The sequence below is a fragment of the Oreochromis niloticus genome, linkage group LG3 (assembly GCF_001858045.2).
Source record: "Oreochromis niloticus isolate F11D_XX linkage group LG3, O_niloticus_UMD_NMBU, whole genome shotgun sequence".
NCBI classification, from domain to species: domain Eukaryota; kingdom Metazoa; phylum Chordata; class Actinopteri; order Cichliformes; family Cichlidae; genus Oreochromis; species Oreochromis niloticus.
Window position 1 is genome coordinate 36093100 of NC_031967.2, and position 20063 is coordinate 36113162.

At 37.9% G+C, this 20063-nt stretch overlaps 3 protein-coding genes and 1 long non-coding RNA gene across 4 annotated transcripts in view; 3 read left to right on the plus strand and 1 right to left on the minus strand.

The window, feature by feature from the left end:
- The window catches only part of LOC109198941 (polymeric immunoglobulin receptor), a 204059-nt gene that overhangs the window by 28162 nt on the left and 155834 nt on the right, over positions 1-20063 (minus strand). The gene's annotated exons all lie outside the window — the stretch shown is intronic.
- LOC109198969 (uncharacterized) overlaps positions 1-20063 on the plus strand; it is a 140314-nt gene that overhangs the window by 13079 nt on the left and 107172 nt on the right. The window lies entirely within an intron of this gene.
- On the plus strand, positions 5143-8864 carry LOC100705515 (RLA class II histocompatibility antigen, DP alpha-1 chain). The gene is made up of 4 exons (XM_013274953.3): positions 5143-6885; positions 6981-7229; positions 7818-8102; positions 8352-8864. The coding sequence occupies exons 1-4, from the start codon at positions 6828-6830 to the stop codon at positions 8489-8491; spliced, it is 732 nt and encodes a 243-aa protein (XP_013130407.2). The 5' UTR covers positions 5143-6827; the 3' UTR covers positions 8492-8864.
- LOC100690666 (HLA class II histocompatibility antigen, DRB1-8 beta chain-like) lies at positions 14419-17782 on the plus strand. Its single transcript, XM_019354278.2, has 6 exons — positions 14419-14546; positions 14778-15050; positions 16419-16632; positions 16714-16781; positions 16904-17026; positions 17610-17782. Exons 1-6 carry the CDS (start codon positions 14492-14494, stop codon positions 17633-17635), a joined length of 759 nt encoding a protein of 252 aa, XP_019209823.1. The 5' UTR covers positions 14419-14491; the 3' UTR covers positions 17636-17782.

The window sequence follows — 20063 nt, forward strand, 5'->3', positions numbered from 1 at the left end:
ACAAAGTATTGAATTGAACTGAACTGAACTGAATAATCCACATTCAAATTATTTTACAACACTGACTTATCTCCATTTATCAGTAGAAGGCTGTCCCAGTATACAGTAAGTGTTAGTAAACTGAAGTCATTGTACAGTGAGACTGAAAAGCTGAGAGAGATGAGCAGGAAACACTTACTTCACTCTGCTTATTTCTCCTGCCATCAGTCAATCAGTTTGGGAAGTTTTTCCTTCATGAAAAGGAAAAATTTACGTTACGTGTAAAATGCTGTGGGTTCAGGGGGCAGTGCCAGGGAGGCTGGCAGGGCAGCTGGGACCAATCTGGTGATTATGCTCTCCCTGTTTTAGCAGGTTGTTGGAGCCTGAGGGGCGAGCAGAGGAATACTTGAGCTGTAGAGAGTCGGGCTGAAAAGACTGCCACTGAGTGGCTGTGCACTATTTTAACAAATAAACACAATCACATGCTGAGAAACATGACACAGACCTCCTCCGGGAGACCTCCAGGAGAACCACAACATCACACTAGAGTGGATGTTCACCACCAAACCTGACAGATCCAACAAAACTAATATTATCTACTGTTACAAGATAGCTGAGGATATAGATTTCATTCTGTATCGTGCTCATGATGCAACCACTAAATCTCTTTCCAACATTTGTTGCTTTATAGCTTGTCATAAACACTTTGTCCTGTATCGTGTTCATGAAGGTGTTGAGGTGTCAGAGTCTCAGAATGAAAAGTTGTCAGGACGAGTCCAGAGTGACAAAGACGCCCTCAGAGAAGGACGAATCAGATTTCAACTGTCCAGACTCTCTGTCAACACAGAGTATGGAAGATGTCGACTCAACGTCAGTTGAGTGGGTGTCTCAGAGTATGTGATGTGGTGCACTTTTAAACATAGGAAAGTTGTTTCAGTTGTTTCATAGGATTATTTCTGAGTTAATGTTTTGTAGATCGTTGCATGGATGATTTTTCCTGTCAATGTCCAAATTAACAACAAATACTTACAAACTGATTTCAGCACCTTCATTACCAATGCAACTTATACTGATGTGTTGTTAGTGTAATTGTTTTTAATGAATGTGAGAGACTCAGATGTTTGTGTCTCTGCAGCAGTGAGGGATTGTCCTGAACCTGAGAGAAAACCTGAGACATCAAACACAGAGAGACGAGGAAGGATCGGCCTCTACTGTGGACTGACAGCAGCTCTGCTGCTTCTCTGCTGCTTTTCATTCATTTACTGTCGGAATAGAAAACAGGATTTCTACTCATCTAATAATAGATGTCAGAAAATGTCATCAATCAGTGGAAACGGTTTGATCAACATTATAAATGATACTGTTGGAGTTCACTTTAATAACATGATGGACAGAATAATGAGACATGATCCACAAAATCATGAACTTCATGGAAGTCTGTTCATTCAAAAGGAAACTTTATCAAACTGTCACTTTTCATTCAAAAGATGAAATTTGCTCCATGTTCACTTTACTGATGACAATCATGTCAACCTCACAGACAGTTCTGTGTGAGGATCAGTTTTTTTAATCTTATTGTACACTAGACTGGAGTTAGCCGCTTTGGTAAATTTGACCCCTCAAGCAACTATTTTTGCACTCAGTGCAGCGGTAGAGTTGGAGCAGTTTGTGTCCAGGTGTCTAAAAAAACTACGCCGTCCGAGACAATATTGAACGCCTGTGTCCAACTTGTTTCTCTACTGTCCCATTCCAACAAAAAACAACACACAGCACTGTCACATGATATTAAACAGAAGCTGTAGATTTAGCTGTGCAGAGTGAGCAGTTATAATTAGAGCTGGGTATTGTCACTAATTTCTCCAACTGATTCAATTCTGATTCAAAAGGTCCCGATTTGATTTGATTTGATTTGATTTGATTTGATTCGATTCATTGGACATGTAGAGCCCCAGGGCTTTTGAGGTTCCTGCTGGAAAATGACATGCTCAAAGTGAATTGACTGTATCTCTCCAATTACAACCTCAGTGTTATCTACCTAGGTATAAAAACAAAGCTGACATTTGTGAGATTTCTTCAGAGGTGCAGCTATCGCAGCAGATGTCTTTGTGTCAAAGTAACTGACGATAAAACACAGAAAAATATGAAGATTTTCCTGGCCTGGTGTTTCATAGCATATTACCACCTTGAAAATATGCTCCAGGTAGATCAAAAATGGGAGAAAACCATGAATCAACACATGAACGTTACCTTTAAAAAAACTGATGCTGCTAAAGTGAAGCAGAGCAAAGTTACAGAGGTTTTATCAAAGACATAGCTAAGAGTTTTGCAATTTAAATTCATAAAAGTTGAAATTTCTTCGGTATTGAATAGCCGAGATTAGCCTTTCTTATCGGAGGTCATTTTTGGGGGAAAAAAACAGCAGTCGACAACACTGTACACAACGGTACAAAGGTGTGTTATAACAGAGCAAGTAAGGCAGAAATTATCACCATGAATTCTTGACAGGAAACTGGTTTGACGCATGCTGAGAGCTTGTTGTGTGCAGAGAGCGAATGACGAATTTGTATAATGTAACAAAATGTCAAGTCCTCAAATTTGTAATATTTTGTAATATACTGGATTATTTCGTTTTTAATTGTTCATTACTTTACTTTCCCTGGGATTAATAAAGTATTATGATTCAGCCAAGGAATAAACTGCTTTACATCTTATTTTCACCACAGTATACAATCACCATCACATTGTTTTTTTATCATTTGACTTAGATGTTGATGAAGATGTTGTTGCTGTTTACATAACACATTCAGAGGACTGAAAACCAGGAAGTTCAGTCAGACTGCCCCCAGTGATCATCATAAAATAAGACAATAAGATGGTGAGCTATCAACAACTTTAATCATGTGCTGACCTTTTTTTTTTCTTGCTTTCAAAAAGACCAGTATGTTTATATCCCTTCTCTGCTTGTACAGTTCAGGGTTGTGAAGTGGAGGGAGCCTATCCCAGCTCAGAACAAGAAGCATCGTTTTGTGTCCTGTGTTACTGATGATGAGAAAAGTATAAATGTAAGGTTGACTGATGTCTAATGTTGTACACTAGTTAGATTTTAGACTGAATTAAAATGATGTGGGATATAGCGTGCTTACATTGTGTAGGCTGGAGAAACTGTGTGACCACAGAAAAAGGAAATAAATAAAGTGAACTGCAGTCAACTTCCTGGTGCTTCATTAGCATTGTTCAGATTAGTGCAGTCTTTCACAGACTGTGAATAGCTGAACTCATCTATAAATGTTCAATCAAAGTTTGACTGTTTTACTCTTAAAAATTAAGTAAAAAGTAATTGCGGTGCTAAAACAAAATTCAGTGAATATGCTTTAATTAATTTTGTCCTGAATCATATTTCTTCTGTAGTGTTAGTGAAATGCTGTGAAATGTGACCAAATTGTCCTTGATTCATTTGGATAGTTGAATGAAGAGTTTGTGAATCCTGACTGTGATGTATTTTTAGTGTTTCTTTTTGGTCAGCAGTTTCAGGGGTATCTGAGGAGCTTTGTATAAATTTTGTACAATTATATCAGACAATCATCAGTGTAAAAGGCGATCGATAGAAATTTAGAACTTTTTGAAATCATTGAAACATAAAGAAAATACATCAGTAAAGACAAAACTCACAAGGATATGGTAACTTCAAAGCATAACTATAAAATGTTATTAATCTCACTTGAAAAACCTCTCCTCCCTGCTGATTTGAAACATACCAAGTTAAAACTATTGGGAAAAGAATAATTAACAACTTGTTTGACCCGTGTTACTGTTTTATCTCATTTAGTCAGATAAACGTCGAACAACCCGTAAAGGTTTTTGTGTGTCTGTATGTGGTGTGAAAATCTGGAACAGTCTGAGTTTACAACTGAAACAATGCAAAAATATTCATAGATTTAAATTTCTCTACAAACAGTTGGTCTGGTCACAGTATAATCAATGATGGTGTTAGTGTGCTCTGAAATGTCTGTTCTCTTACCATTGCTGGTATGGATTCCAAGGGGGAAAAAAAAAAAAAAAAAAAAAAAAAAAAAGTTTGTGTGTATGTATGTATATATATGTACATGTGTGTGTAGATATATATGTATGTATGTATATGTATGTGTGTTTGTTACTTGTAATTATTATTGCCTGTTACCTGTGGTAACGCAATTTATAATTAATATATTCTGTATTCAGTTATGAAGGTTCTATTTGTTTTGCTTGGGCGTAGCTGCGGGAAGTTTATTGTTTCTGTTGATAAGTGAATATAGGGGTGGGATTTAATAAGTTTTCTTCATCCCACTCCTTTTCAGGTACATTTTGTTGTTTGTTTTTGTTTTTTGTGCACTTTATGTTCAACTTTATTGTTGTGCCTGAAATGAACAAATTAAAAAAAAAAAAAAAAAAAAAAAAAAAAAAAAAAAAAAAATCCTCCATCTTACCACGTTTCTCAAACATTGGTCACATTGACTACCTTTGAAATAAAACCTAACCCAACTGATTCCACTCTGCAAGGAAATCCACATCAAGTAAACAGTGCCAAAACATTGTAACGTGCTTACATTGTTTAGGTTCAAGGAACTGTGTAACCACAGAAAACTGAAATGAATTACAGAATGAGTATTACAGAGAAGTACTCTTTTCATTTCAGGAATATAATTTTCGAGCAGGAACCTCAGAAAATCCATTGGGGTTTAACTGATTAAGGAAACTGCAGTCAACTTCCTGGTGCTTCATTAGCATTTTTCATGTAGTCAAACAGCTAAAAAAGAGCAGTGTGTTAACTGTAGACCCAAGTATCTGTATAATGTGATGATCCTACCAGTATTGGAAAACATAGTTGAATAGCCATGTTGTATTTTTATGAAAGCTGCTTAACAGCCTCCATGTTGCTTGTTACTGTAGAAAGTAGTTGTCACTGTTAATGCTAGTTAATACAGTCATGGGAAAATAAAGTAGACACTCTTTGTCTCTCTGACCTGAACTGAACCCAGTGAGGCCTGCAGGCACTTAGATGTTGTCCTGGGTTCTTCTGTAAACTCCTGGCTGAGTCATAGCTGCGCTCTAGGAGTAATTTTGGTAGGCCGACAACTCTTGGAAAGTTCCAGCACTGTTCCAGGTTTTCTACTTAAGTGGATGATGGCTGTCATTGAGCCTTAGAAACCCTTTCAGAGTGATAGATGTCACTAACCTTGTTTCTCAGTTGATTCTTTATATTATGACATAATGTGCTGAGGTTTTGAGATATTTATACTGCTTCACTTTGTCAAACAGATTCTGTTTCACTAGCTGGGCCCACATCCTCATGTTAGGTTTGACAGCGTTTTAGTAGGTAAAGGTGAATGCTTGGACATGAATTGAGCTGCGGTTTGGGGAAGGCCTCTAAGGGGACTGGCGGTGGCTCCCGGGCCTTGCAGATCTCCATGCACTAAATAGAAGTGAAGAAGTTAAAGTATTGAAAACATGGAGGGAGGGAGGGTGGGGCACATACACGAGAATGAACAGCTTGCAGAACTGGGAGAAACTATATAGATGAGAAAGGTGGGTGTTTGGATGGATTAATGGATTTCAGCAGGTCTGGCAGTGATGAGGCCTGGGTGTGACATTGAAACTGAAGCTTTTTCTTAATAAATTCAATATAATTTAAAAACTGCACTTTTTTCTTACTAGGGTTATTTTTTTAAAGTGTATGTTTTTAATGATATGAAACATCTAAATGTGACAAATATGCAAGAGAAGAAATGAGTAAGGGGTAAATACTGTTTCACATAACTCTATTACACCATATCATTTTTCAGATGCTACTCATTATTAAAGAGAGGAGGCTTTCTCATGCAACCTTTCCAAAAAAGCCATGCATGTTCCATCTTTTTTTACTGTCTGAGCCTATCAATTGATCCAGAATTTCTTCCACAGTTAGCAGTGGTGACTCATCAGGGCCTGATGCATGGAAGTAAGTGAAAAGCTAATTTGTAAAGCAAAATCCCAAGACTTTTGCCTTGCAAATGAAGCCAAGTCTTGGGCTTTTGGCTTCATTTGCTTATCTCTATCTTTCTTTGAAATTATTTCTCTAGTCCCAGGTGGCATTGTCCTTCGACACCTGTTCAGAATCATCTCATCATGCCCTTCCTGATAATCTCTAATTCTGCTGACATCTGTTTATGTTAATTCCACAAATGAACCAGTAACGCCACAGTGACTAATTCCATCTTTTATGTACAGTCTTTGATCTAAACACATGTTCATTGTTACACTTAATAAAGTAAATACATTCTATTTTAATAACTATAAGAAGAAACCTGTCTAATCTCGGAGGAAAATGGGAGTCCATAAAGTTCTAAGGGGTAGGGACAGAGTAGACACATCAACATTTATTATGATCGAAGTGAGTAAAACACTTTTAATTCAGTTCTTTAATCTTAAACTACATCTCAAATTTTATAACTGATCTGTTATCTAAGTAAAGTCATTGTCTGCATATTAGCTGCACATGAATACATGTTACCTCGTGAATCACTCGTCTTTTACAAATAATCTAAGAAATGGAAAATTTTACAGAAATATATTTTAAAAGTTTTAGTTCAAAATTTGCAAAGCATTGTCTACATGACAGAAATAAAGTCACTTTCATTTAGTTATTTTAATTACAGAATGACTTACAGAGAACAGGAATGTTTATTTCTAAGAGGCTGTATCACATCACGAGCTGTGAGCTCTGTGATTGGCTGTGTGTGTGTTAGAGCTCACCTGCAGCTGCACTTTCTGTCAGTTCACTCAGAGACTTCATACAGTCACAGTTTAACTCTATACATCAGTGAGAGCTGCTGATGAAGATGAAGGAGCTGCTCCTCTTCCTCTCCTGTGTGGTCTGTGTCTCTGCTGATGGTGAGTTTCTCTTTTTAAATTGACAGACAGTTTGCAGCTTATTGATCAGGTTATTGATCAGCTTATCAAAATTTAATTCCATTAATGTGTTTCAGCTCTACACACGGACATTCATGTCATTGGATGTTCAGACTTTAATGGAGAGGTCATGTTTGGACTGGATCGCGAAGAACTTTGGTACGCAGACTTTGAGAAACAGATGGGAGTTTCCCCTCAGCCATCTTTTATTGATCCTATCAGCTTCGGAGCTGGAGCTTATAAAACAGCTGTGTCTAATTTAAATACCTGCAGACAGAACCTGCAGATTACTCGGGAGGGTATAAAGGACTTCCCTCCACTACGTGGTAAACACATACAGCCACACACAAACTGATAAAAACACTCAATACAATCCACATTAATCAACTGAAATCTGGAATCAAATTTACTTTGATGTAAATGTTGTCATCAGTGTCACATGATTAATGAGGTTATTTTATAAATGATGTAGTGTCTGGTTGGTTTCATGAATCAAAATTAGAATACTTAATAATTCCAGTGGAAATGATGTGGTCACACTTTCTCCAAGACAGTGAGAACAGTAAAAGACTAAACAAAATTAAATAATACAATATATAACAAAGTTACAAAATTTAACAAATAGTTCAATTATAAATATCCTAGTATATTGCACATGTAGAGTCACCACATTGGTCCCCCATGTGGTGACTCCTGCTCTAAAACCAGCTTAATCCTTTTTTGCCACGTGACTTTTTGGTATTTTATGTACATTCTCATTGAAGTTTCTCGATTTCAAACTCTGTTGTGTTTCCATGCTGACAGACCTGACAGGCTCATTGAAAGAGTAATTTATCTCACATCAAGACAAAAGATTTTCTACTCACCAGATTTCTCAACCATCCTCGAACTGAGTGAGTTGTGCTTGTGTACAGATGCTCCTTCAGGTGTGATGATCTACACCAGAGATGAGATGGAGCTCAGAGTCAATAACACTCTGATCTGTCATGTGACTGGTTTCTATCCTGCTCCTGTCAAAGTCTCCTGGACCAAGAACGGACGGATTACGACTGAAGGATCCAGCATCAACACTCCCTATCCCAACAAAAACGGAACCTTCACCCAGATCGCCAGACTGAAGTTCATCCCACAGCAGGGAGACGTCTACAGCTGTACAGTGGAACATCTGGCTCTGACAAAGCCACTGATCAAGATCTATAGTGAGAAAAACTTTTATTTAAACAGAGAAGACAGACTGAAACACAGAGACAAGTGTGTGTAAATATGAAGGTTCATGATTCTGTGTTTCTATCTGCAGATTTCACAAAGCCAAGTCCAGTATTAATCTGAACAGCTGACTTTAGTTAATCAGCTGACAGTTTTCAGCAGATGTTTGTGGTTCACATTGTTGAGCTGTACTTAATCCAGTCTGAAGGATTTCTGTGTCATGTGTCTGTTTCTGCCTCCAGATGTGGAGACACCTGAGACACCTGAGAAGCCTAAGCCCAGTGTTGGACCTGCAGTGTTCTGCGGACTCGGTGTGATTATCGGCTTACTCAGTGCTGCAGGTGGAACCTTCTTCATCCTCAAAGCAAACAAGTCCATCTGATTGGCTGGGGTTGATGATGTCATCAGTGCTTGTGTAGACAATGTCGTTTAAGGCTGCTGCTCTGCTCTCTGATCTTCATTCATGTGAGCCTGGCTGTGTTTACATGGAACCTTAAGCTCACTTTATTTTACACTGTTAAACAGATTCAGTTTAAAATGCCAGTAAAATAAAAATGACAAGTAATTTTAATCATTCAGAAAATATGAGCATGTAACCTCCTGACTAAGCTCAGTCCAAACAATCCATCAGTCTTGTTAAGTGTTCTTAAACTCAGTTTTATCTGTTGACTATCTTTGCCTTCAGTTCCATCTATGTGATTTGGACAAATGTAAATAAACCTGAATTTGAAATAAATCCTCACCTGTAAACATGAGTTAGTATTTTGTTTTGTTATGTTTCATGAATTATCAATATCACCTGAATGATACATGTGTGATCTGCTGGATGAGTGCAACCTAAAAAACAAAATATTTGTTTAGTAAACAATATTTGTTTAGTAAAGCGTAATATGCAGTAATAAATAACACTTCTAGCAAAGAGAAACCTTATATTACACACTTAGACTGAAGATTTATGGATGTTCGATCTCGGCTGCCTCAATCACTGTCCAGAAGTGTCATGTGTTTCACTACTGCATTGCAATGTGGGATAGCTAATATTCACCTGGAAGCCGTATGCATCTCTCATACTGTTGGGTTTAGACAAAAGCCTCAGACATGCTTAAAACACCTCAAATCCCAGCTGTTGTGGTTGTAGATTTTTTTTGTTTGTTTGTTTCTTTCTTTCTTTCTATTTTTGCACTCTTGAAAATATTTTAGTTTTCCTGGAACTCTAGGAGTTTCACCCCACCAAGTCATTGGTTCAGGTATGTGGATGACACCTGTGTGAAAATCAAATCTCAGGACGTACCACAATTCACGGATCAAATTAACTTGGTGGACCAACACATCAAATTCACCAGGGAGGATATGAAAAGTGGCAGGTTAGCCTTCTTACACTGTGAGATTTCCATCAGTAATGGGGGACATTTAAAAGTTGATGTGTACCATTACCTACACATATGGATCAGTATTTAAGATTTGACTCTCATCATCCACTGGAAAACAATTCAGACATAGCGCTTATCGAGGAATGTGCCCCTCATGTTTGGAGATTTGGTAACCTCTACTGACCAGCATTGGGGCCTGCTTCTTTTATCACTACAGATAGTTAACATTGTATTTTCTCCCATGTTATCTCAAGGTATGTGTTTATATTTAAAACATTTGATTGTGGAACACCACAAACCATTCAAGATCCCCAGAAACAATCAAAGCAGCATTTTCTTGTCCGCTATCACTGCTGCATCCAGAAAATAGGGCCTGCACTTCATAGTTGGTGCAAAATCCAACTGGATGTCTAAGCTTCCCTGGTATCCACCCTTGGCCAGGGCCAACAGCCTCCCTCACCTGGAGCTGATTGAGGCATTAAGGCTGGAGATTTAAGCTCCTTACTGACACTGCTTCCTTGCCAGTTCGTCAGCAACCCTATGTTGGTAACCAGGCCTCATGCTTCATGTTCGTTATTCTCAAGTACTTTACTTACCTTGTGATCTTGTGCTCTAGTTGCTCCCAGATACTCCACGGCTCTGAATTACTCATCTTTGGATTCTGGTTCACCTGTCTGCTCTCCAGAAATATCTCCATACCTCACCTGCCTGCCCTCCTGCCATCGCACAGAACCACTGACACTCAGGTCAGCCGATACACACCACCAAACTCATCTGGGCCTCGCCACCTCATTTCCATCTCCCACCTGCACAGTAAGACAAAGAAGTTAATTACATCCACCCTCTCCAAGACACCTCACTGGCTACCACTCTAACACCACTCTCCTCTCTTCCAGTGCGTACCTACTTACCAATCCAGCTTCCATTGCTTCCTTGGACCTGTCACTCTGTTTTATCCTCCTCCTTCCAAGCCAAGTTCCCACGCCCCATTATCAAGCCTTGGGTCGATTATTATTGTAAATATTATCTCTGTGCTGGTTAATAAAACGCTGTTAAAACCTCTCTTCTGCCTCCGCTTTGGGTCCTCTGCACTTGGGTTCAGTTTGGTACTCGGCGGTTTAGTGACAGAAACAGCTCAAGCCATTTAAAAACATCACCAAAAAACACCAGAAATATATGGCATACGTTTGGCATCTTCAACAACCTTAAGTCGGTTAGACATTGGTCCAAGAAAACTGTCTTTAGATATTGTCTTTAGATATGGTAAAAGAAGTTTCCGTAACTGCCAAGTTCCCAGTGGAGTTCAAGTTATGAAAGTGAACTGGGCTAAACAGAATGCAATTGTTTATAGCCCACTTTTGGTTATTTGAAGCAAAGTAGTGTCTGAAATGCCTCTGTTTTACCAGATTGAGTCTATTTTGATAATACATGAGAAACTGGTGCTGCTCACTTTTCCATTATTTCAAGAACATTTCCATGCGTATGAGTTGACCAGGACAAAGCAAGATTTAGTTGTCTTTCATGTCGACAACCTGCATTATCCCGGGCCTTAAGGCATACAAATGTCTTATGGAGTGTGTTATGGAAGTTTACATTTAATAAAGCCTGCAGACAGGGGTGAGCGGTAGCTAACATCCTTTATTTCCCATGCATGAGGAGGGACGTCAGTCAGGGGGGCACTGAGAGTCATCTCTGACCATGAACCGTTCAGGTCCTCTTTTAAAACTGTTGCAGTACAAAAGCTTTTCACAGTTCTCATTCACAACCTTGGCCCTAACAAAGGATTCCGCTAACTGTGGGATTCTCCCCTAACTCTGGGTTCTTCCTGTTTGAATGCTCCCCCCAATTTTCTGATATAAACTCACCCAGCTCCCACCATCTGTTTAACCAACACGTTCTCACTCCCAACTCGTCAAATGTGTGACGCATGGTCAGGCTCCCTCTGCTTCACTTATCGACGCGCCGGGTATCCCCCTCGCGTCGAGAATTGACGTGCAGGGTCCTCTTATTGAATACTATAGAGCTCCCTAAATGTTGTTTATTGACGACAAGAGACTGATAATACTGCTATCCACCGGATTCCAGCCAGAGTGGATTCTGGAGTCTTCCCACGCTCCTGTTAGTGATCCTCCATCTGGATGGATGAGAACAACCTTCTGAACAATCTAGCAGGTGGAGATGGTCCATATCTATGGGACTGATTTCTGCTGATAACGCTCATTGTATGGACTGATAACATTTGAAGCAGCCGAATAAAGTCACCCAGTCGCTAGCTGTGCCATTACCCAGCATACATCACTCCCTCCATCAATGCAATAAACGACACAAAAGTAATAGCCTATAATTAATTTATCTGCTGTTTCTCAGGTAGTTGTTTAAATTATATAATTTATTGTGTTTAGTACATGTCACTACAATGTGATTTCAGAAATATATAAACATACGGACAACAGGCTCTTCCGCGGCAATCTCTTGTGGTCAATAAACAACGTTTAGGGAGCGCTATAGTATTCAATAGGAGGACCCTGCACGTCAATTCCCGATGCGAGGGGGGTACCCTGCGCGTCGATAAGTGAAGCAGAGGGAGCCTGACCATGCGTCACACATTTGACGAGTTAGGAGTGAGAATGGATTGGTTTAACGGCGTGAATAAGGTGTAAAACAGACATGGTAAAAACTCAGTGGCACCAAAGCATTAACTAGCAAAACAATGTGACCAATACAGAGAGGAAAGAAATTCCAATACAAGTCAATTGCACTGCTCTTTTTGTGGTCCCATATTGCTTTCCCTGATGAGCATCATTGCACTGTATGTTACTGTGAATTGTAAGGATTTGTTATGTTAGTTAAATGACATTGTAATATGAGCGATAATAAATGCTGTTACTGAAACCTGTATGCTTGTATTTATTTCCATGACATAGGATAGATCACAGCAATTTAGTAATATAGTATCATATAAAGAATATAAAAAATAACACTACAGAGAAATAAAAATGAAATATTATTACGCAAAAGTGTGTTATTATTAAACTAAATTTGGAGTAAAAAAGGCTGTAGGAAGTGTAATTATATTACACTGAACAGTGTGAATCAGTGTTAAATATTTTTACACATTTCATTGTTAATTTTGACACCAAATTGAGAGGAATTAACACTAAAAAGTTAACACTGGCAATAGAGTAAATTTTACTCTAATTTTGAGTGGGACCAAATGTTATCTGAAACAGAGATAAAAGCAAGTCTGCAAAATTGACACAATTTTTTTTTACTGTGTACGGTCACTTGACCACATCATCACCTGTTAACAGGAAGAACTCTCTCACATAGGTTTTGTGCATAGTTTATCACACCACCCTGCCACACCCCTTTCTTCTCTAGCTAATGCAGTGCCAGGTATTAATGTGACTGAGGATTAAGCAGGTAGCAATATGTGGTTTAAAGTTTTTGGACTGAAACCTATTGAAACATATAACCCAATTGTTCAGATAAAGATATCTTCAATAAGGTGTGATATTATTTTCTGTTTGGGATGATCAACAAAGCAGAGCAGCACGTTCTCACTCCCGAGGCGTCATATACCGACGATTTGTTACCTAGTGTAAAATGTTATTCTTTGGGAGTGAGAACAAGAGCAGAGATACCAGCAGGTTCATCATGTTTATTACTGATGACAGTATACACCACACATTACATGCTGTAACATGGGGGGACAGACACTTTTTCACACAGAGCAATGTGGATTTTTTTCCCCTGTAAAAATAAACACCTTTATTTAAAAACTGTATTTTGTGTTTAATTGTCTTATATTTGATTTTTTTTTCTTATGATTTGAAACATTTATAGTGATAAACATACAGAAAAATGGGAAATCAGGAAGTAGCCAAACACCTTTTTCCTCTACAGTATATATATGAGTGGTCATGGCGATTTACTCTGAGGTCAGAATCACATCTCAAACTCTGTAACTGCATGAGTCTGTGGACAGCAATGAAGCTGTTACACTGTCACTCGGATCCTCTGAAACATTTACTGTAGAATCACTGATTAAAGATCTGTATAAGGCTTTAGAACACACTGATCAATAACGTCTTGATGCATGCTCAATCATCCAGGTAAGGAAATCCCAAAAAGTTGATTCTGTTCATCTGGATGTGACGTTTTCAGTGGGAAAAAGATTTCATCACTCATGCATGTAACTTCTTCAGTTTCAGCTGACTGCAGGTTAGAGATTTGATTCTGACCTCAGAGTAAATCAACATGATCCCTCATATAAATACAGGTGATGTGTTTATCACAATTAAATGTTTCAGGTCTTCAAATAAATTCAAATATTAGACAAAGATAACACAATTAAACACAAAATACAGTTTTAAAACACTATGACCCATTTGTTCAGATAAAAATAAACTAAACACAACATGTTTGGCTTCTATGAAGTGTGATATTATTCTATGTTTTGGATGATCAGTAAAGCAGACATACTGGAACCAGCAGGCTCTTCATGGTTATTATTGATGACAGTAAATGTTGGACAAAGTAAAGCTGGACAATGTGATACACCACATTATATTTTGTAACGAAGGGAGGCAATCACTTTTTAACAAAGGGCGATGTAGGTTTGAATTTTTTTCCCTTTAATAATAGACACCTTTATTTAAAAGAAAATTCCCACGCCCTGTTATCAAGCCTTGGGTCGAATAGTAATCGACATAGAATAATATCACACTTTATAGAAGCCAAACATGTTGTATTTAGTTTATCTTTATGTGAACAAATGGGTCATAGTGTTTTCATCTGGACAGCCTCAGTCCTTAGTCACATTTATACCTGGGACTGCATTAGCTAAAGAAGAAAGGGGTGTGGCAGGGTGGGGTGATAAATTTAGATGAAACCTATCTGAGTGAATTCTTCCTGTTAACAGGTGATGCCGTAATCAAGTGACTATATCATCTGGTTTTTAAAGGAGCTCTCAGTCAGACTGAGCCAGTTTGTGAGGAGAACTCAGGAACATGGCTTCATCTTTTCTCCGCTTCACTTTCCTCTTCATCAGCATCCACATTGCAGGTATTATCAATGCACTGATCACTAATTAGTATACTCAAGTATTACACCCGTCATTGATCTGTATGCTGATCAATATATGAATCACTGTATTCACTCAGGAATACACTGATTAATACACTGATCACTTGTTATTAATACAACATACAGTTTATACTTTTTCATTTATTATACAGCAGGTATGATCAGTACTCCACAGTCTGCACTTCACTGTGGTTCTGTTTTGTTCTTCAGATGGATTTTTAGAGTATATAGTGGATCGTTGTGAATTTAACTCCACTGAGCTGAAGGAAATGGAGTACATCTACTCTCACTATTACAACAAGATAGAGTACATCAGGTTCAGCAGCAGTGTGGGGAAGTACGTTGGAGTCACTGACTTTGGAGTGAACCTGGCAAAACGCTGGAACAATAATACTGCACTGCTGAATTCAACGAGAAGTAAGATAGCGACATACTGCCTTAGCAACATTGGAATTCATGACCGGGCTATTATAGCTAAATCAGGTGAGTGTGTAGTTTGTATGACATCATCAGATGATCATGTTCATGTTCATGACCTCAGTTTTATAATCTTTTAACTCCTGAAGGCTTAAATATATTTAGAACTTATGAGTCTACTGGAGTTCTGTGTCTTTAAAATTCAAGAAAAAGGGTTAACAATTAACACAGTTTATTTTGTTAAATTAATTCAGTGAGAAATTGAAACTTTTATTTAAAGTTCAAGAAAAGGTTGATTAAACACGTATTTGTGTAAATACAGCTTGCGTTGCGTCCAGTGGTCAGACTTCAGCTACTTCAAGTTTTTAATGCCACAGTTACTCATACTGAAATCATTAATGTTAATTAATAATAGTCATTTGAAAAAAATATCCTGCTTTCAGAAAGTGTCATTTTTGACCAGGATATGTCCTTCAATGCCCATATTAAACAAGTATATAGGACTGCTTTATTCCATTTCCACAGTGTCTCTAAAATTAAAAACATCCAGTCTCAGAGTGACACAGAGGTGCTGGTTTCACACATTTATTACTTCTAGACTGGACTACTATAATTTGTAATTATCAGGATGTCCTAAAAACTCCCTGAAAAGCCTTCAGTTAATCCAAAATGCAGAAAGAGAGAGCATATTTCTCCTATTTTGGTTTCCCTTTATTGGCTCCCTGTTAAATCCAGAATTCAATTTAAAATCCTGCTCCTCAATAATCAGGCCTCATCTTAATGACCTTTTAGTGCCATATTACCCCATTAGACACTTTGCTCTTGGACTGCAGACTTGTTGTTCCTAGAATGTTTAAAAGTAGAATCGAAGGCAGAGCCTTCAGTTTTCAGGCCCCTCATCTATGGAACCAGCTTCCAGTTTGGATTCAGGTAACAAATGCTGTCTCTATGTTTATGATTAGGCTTAAAATTTTCCTCTGTGATAAAGCATATAGTTGGTGTTGATTGAGGTGACCCTGAATCCTTCCTTAGTTTTTTTTTCTTTCTGTTAAAAGGGAGTTTTTCCTTCTCGCTGTCACCAAAAGGCGTACAGGGGTCATATGAATGTTTTTTTTTCTTTTTTTTTCTTTTTTCCTTGTATTAATGTAGGGTTTTTACCTTACAATAGCATCTTGAGACAACTGTTGTAATTTGGAACAATATAAATAAAATTGATTTGAAATTTGCATTTCTAATTTGTTTAATTACAAACAGAGGAAATCATGCCTTTACTCTGACAGCTAACACATTTTCTGTAGGTAGATTACAGATGATTCTGCATAGATATGACATGTATTCCTGCAACTGTAAATCTTATTGTTAATAAAGCACCTGAAAAATACCATCACACATAATATTGCCACAATGGAAATATAATGTCTGTGTGGTTTTTAGTTCGGCCCAGTGTCAGAATTAAGTCCAAGACTCCGCTTTCTGGTCAACATCCTGCCATGTTGGTCTGCAGCGTCTACAACTTCTTTCCCAGGAAGATCAAAGTGAGCTGGCTCAGAGATGGACAGAAGGTCACCTCTGATGTCACTTCCACTCAAGAGATGCCAAATGGCGATTGGTACTACCAGACCCACTCCCACCTGGAGTACACACCCAGGTGAGTCCACATCGGAACCAGATTCAGATCCAGGTCCACTTCTGTGAGTGGTCTGTGAGTTAGTAATGTTTGTGTTGAAAGGTCTGGAGAGAACATCTCCTGTGTGGTGGAACACGCCAGCCTGAAGGAACCTCTGATCACTGACTGGGGTAAATACCTGTCTGTCTGTCTGTCTGTCTGTCTGTCTGTCTGTCTGTCTGTACACAGAAATATGCAACTGACTGCTCACCTGTCTGTTGTCCTGTTGCCCTCTGTCTGTTCACCCACTCAGATCCGCCCTCCGACAAATCAACTCCTGAATCAACCACGCTGATTGCTATCGGAGCCTCTATACTGACCCTAGGTCTGATCTTACTTCTGGCTGGATTTTTTCTCTACAGGTGGAAGGCCCGAGGTTAGACCAGGACTCACACTCACAGACCTGTTGACATTACTTTATATCAGCCTTTTTATTTGACTATTTGTGTTCTATATTCACTTTCAGCTAGTGAATTTAGTTTCTCAGAAGTTTAGACATTTTAAGTCCATGTTCAGACCAGAGTCTAATTTCACTGCTGCATTCAGATGTGATAGATCCCACCTATCCCTCTATAAGACGTCGGGATTGGCTGTCCATCTAAAGGGCCTGAGTCTGTGCATTTATTGCATTTGTTAATTCTAATACTGCATTTGAAGCTAAATTACCGATTACCACAATCACATGTGTATTTTTCTGAACTCTGAATACTTTATCTGCTGTCCTCTGATTAGATATTAGTCTCTTATCTAGACAGCCTCAGATGCTTCAGGCCTCAGGCATCTCCTTCTCAGAGTTGAGGGATTTCACACCAGTTCAGACCAGTTTTTCAGAGCAGACAGCGTCCATGCTTTTGAACTGGGGACTTCACTGAATCATTGTTGTTGATGTTTGATCGAGACCAGTTGTCCTGATGTGGGTAAAGAGTTTCTTATTGGCTCTGTGATGTGTCTTTATCCAGATCATACTCTGTTTTCCAATGAATAAGGCAGCATCCTGATCCTAATCCTGGTTCTTTCTCATTGAATAAGAATCCGCTGCTTCATGAATGGGCGACTCTAAACATGATCCATGACTAAACACATGTATAGATTTTTAATGGATGTCTTCAAACCACAATAAACATAAAATTTCGCCTGTGTGTTTATTTACATGCATCAACACATTGATGTCACGTTACACCAGTTTAAATACTGACCATGAAACCACTGTCCTGCAGCACGAAAACGTGTTTCTCTAGATCACTTTTTTGTTAATTTCTTGATGAACAAATAACTGTGTCAGAAATGTTTTTTTTCTTTTGTTTGTTTGTTTTTGTTTTACTGAGAAATTAAAGTGTTTGAGTAAGGTAAAACGGCCCAGGTTAGAAGTCTTGTTATTCTGTTATTTAAAAAAATTATCTATATTTTTAATATTCATGATTCTCGTTTATTTTGGTTATTTACATCACTGCTGATCCTCAAACCTAACATGAAAGAGCTGACCTAATGGTAGAGCACCGCTGATAAATAAAACAGCCATTTGAACTTATACTCCCACCCAACAATATTACCTTTAACTGCAGTTCCCAGTCAAAATTGTAATTTTTATCTTTTCTCATTCTGTTTTTGTCAACAAAAATAAAATGCAATGATTTGTATTCAGGCAACAAAAGGCTAGAAAAGTCAGTGGTACTAAAGCGAATCAGCTGGAGGAGCATTTAGAAGTTAATTGGCAGTAAGTCAGTAACATGACTGACCTACTGAGTATAAAATGTGTATAAAAAGATTTTATGGAATGCCAGGACTGACATAATGAATTAATTAAATGCACCATTAAATAAAAATTTAAATGTTTAATTAATTAATTAAATGAATATTTATGACACATTTAATTAATTATTGACACATTTAATTAATTAATTAATTACACATTTAATTAATTATTGACACATAATTAATTATTTAATGATGTATTTATTTAATTCATTTTGGCGCTTTTGTCCCATTCAGCTAGACTTGTAGTCAAGACCGCCTAATCCGAGACCAAGACAAGACCAAGACCAGAGGGTATCGAGACCAAGACCAAGACCAAGTTGAGACGAGACCAAGACCGAGACCGAGTCGAGACGAGACCAAGACCGAGACAAAAAAAGTCTTTAAACTGCAGCCAGATGCTGCTTCGTTTACGGGTGTCAGGCATATTTGTGTTTTTGCTTTCACACAGCCCTCCTCACCGCTGTCTACTGTCTCACTCATTTACTGAGAGGACAGACGCACGCTCCACTTGACTGTCGCGTCTCTCACCCTCTCTGTTTTTCACATAATGATATTATCCTATATCCTCCCATGTGATTGGCCACAATATGGAGGGACTGGCTGAGCCACTGTGTGAGAGCTGAGCAGCGAAAGGAAATTAAGTGAGGGTAGAAATGACTGAAAGATTATTAGGCTCTGTTTTGAGTTTTGTTTAAAAAAAGAATGACTTCATATATATATATATTATATATATATATATATATTATATATATATATATATATATATATATATATATATAATACTTCTATATACATATGCAGGACACCTTAAACTAGCTTTTTAATTAAGCAGCAAGGCAGAACAAAGTCGGGCCTGTATCAAGACACAGGGACTAAACCCCAATTCAACCAGACACAGAACTGATCTGGAATTAAAACAGGACTACAACAGTTCAAAATCAGGACTACTTAGGACTTAACCAAAACAGAACCAGAATCAGAACTAGATGATCGTAGCACTGAAAATCATCATAGACCTGCACTACACTTATTTTTTAATTCTACCAAAGTACACTATTTAGATTCAGAAAAACTTATATAATTATTTAGCCTTGTTGTACAAACAAGCCTGCATAACTTAATAAATATAGAATTTGAAAAGTAACAAATGGTATCTAAAAAGAAACACTAGGTAATAGATACATGTTCTGATGAGTTTTGGCAAACAACCATTTGACTAACATGTCTCTCTCACCTGCTCTTGTTCCATCTCTGTTCTGTCCTCATTCTCCTCTCTCTCTCTCCCTCTCTGTTCCTCTCTCTCTCTTTGTGCTGACAATCAAGCCAAACACCAACATCATCAAATATACAGTTGAAACCAGATATTTACATACTCTTCAGATAAAAGCACAAACATTTTTTTAATTGTAACATCAAATCAGACTAAATGTTTATTTTTTTTAGATTGCTAAATATAAAAAACATATTTGTTAACTTTAACAGTAAAGAGAGAAATCGTCTGTATTTCTTAATTGCAAATGGCACCAAATTGTATTCAAAATTGAGCCACACTTATGGAGCTCCACAATTGTTTTCCTGGTGTTTTGGTTGATATCTCTTGATTTTCCCATTTCAAAGAAACAGACTGTGTTTTGCCTTCTTTGCATCCACAGCTGTGC

What these genes read in the sequence shown, in the direction of transcription:
- LOC100690666 (XM_019354278.2), top strand. Translation starts at nt 14,492, where the DNA reads ATGGCTTCATCTTTTCTCCGCTTCACTTTCCTCTTCATCAGCATCCAC. An exon ending in CATCAGCATCCACATTGCAG is followed by an intron (nt 14,547 to 14,777) that starts GTATTATCAATG and finishes TTTGTTCTTCAG; the next exon opens with ATGGATTTTTAGAGTATATA. An exon ending in CACCTGGAGTACACACCCAG is followed by an intron (nt 16,633 to 16,713) that starts GTGAGTCCACAT and finishes TTGTGTTGAAAG; the next exon opens with GTCTGGAGAGAACATCTCCT.
- LOC100705515 (XM_013274953.3), top strand. Translation starts at nt 6,828, where the DNA reads ATGAAGATGAAGGAGCTGCTCCTCTTCCTCTCCTGTGTGGTCTGTGTC. An exon ending in GGTCTGTGTCTCTGCTGATG is followed by an intron (nt 6,886 to 6,980) that starts GTGAGTTTCTCT and finishes AATGTGTTTCAG; the next exon opens with CTCTACACACGGACATTCAT. An exon ending in GCCACTGATCAAGATCTATA is followed by an intron (nt 8,103 to 8,351) that starts GTGAGAAAAACT and finishes TTCTGCCTCCAG; the next exon opens with ATGTGGAGACACCTGAGACA.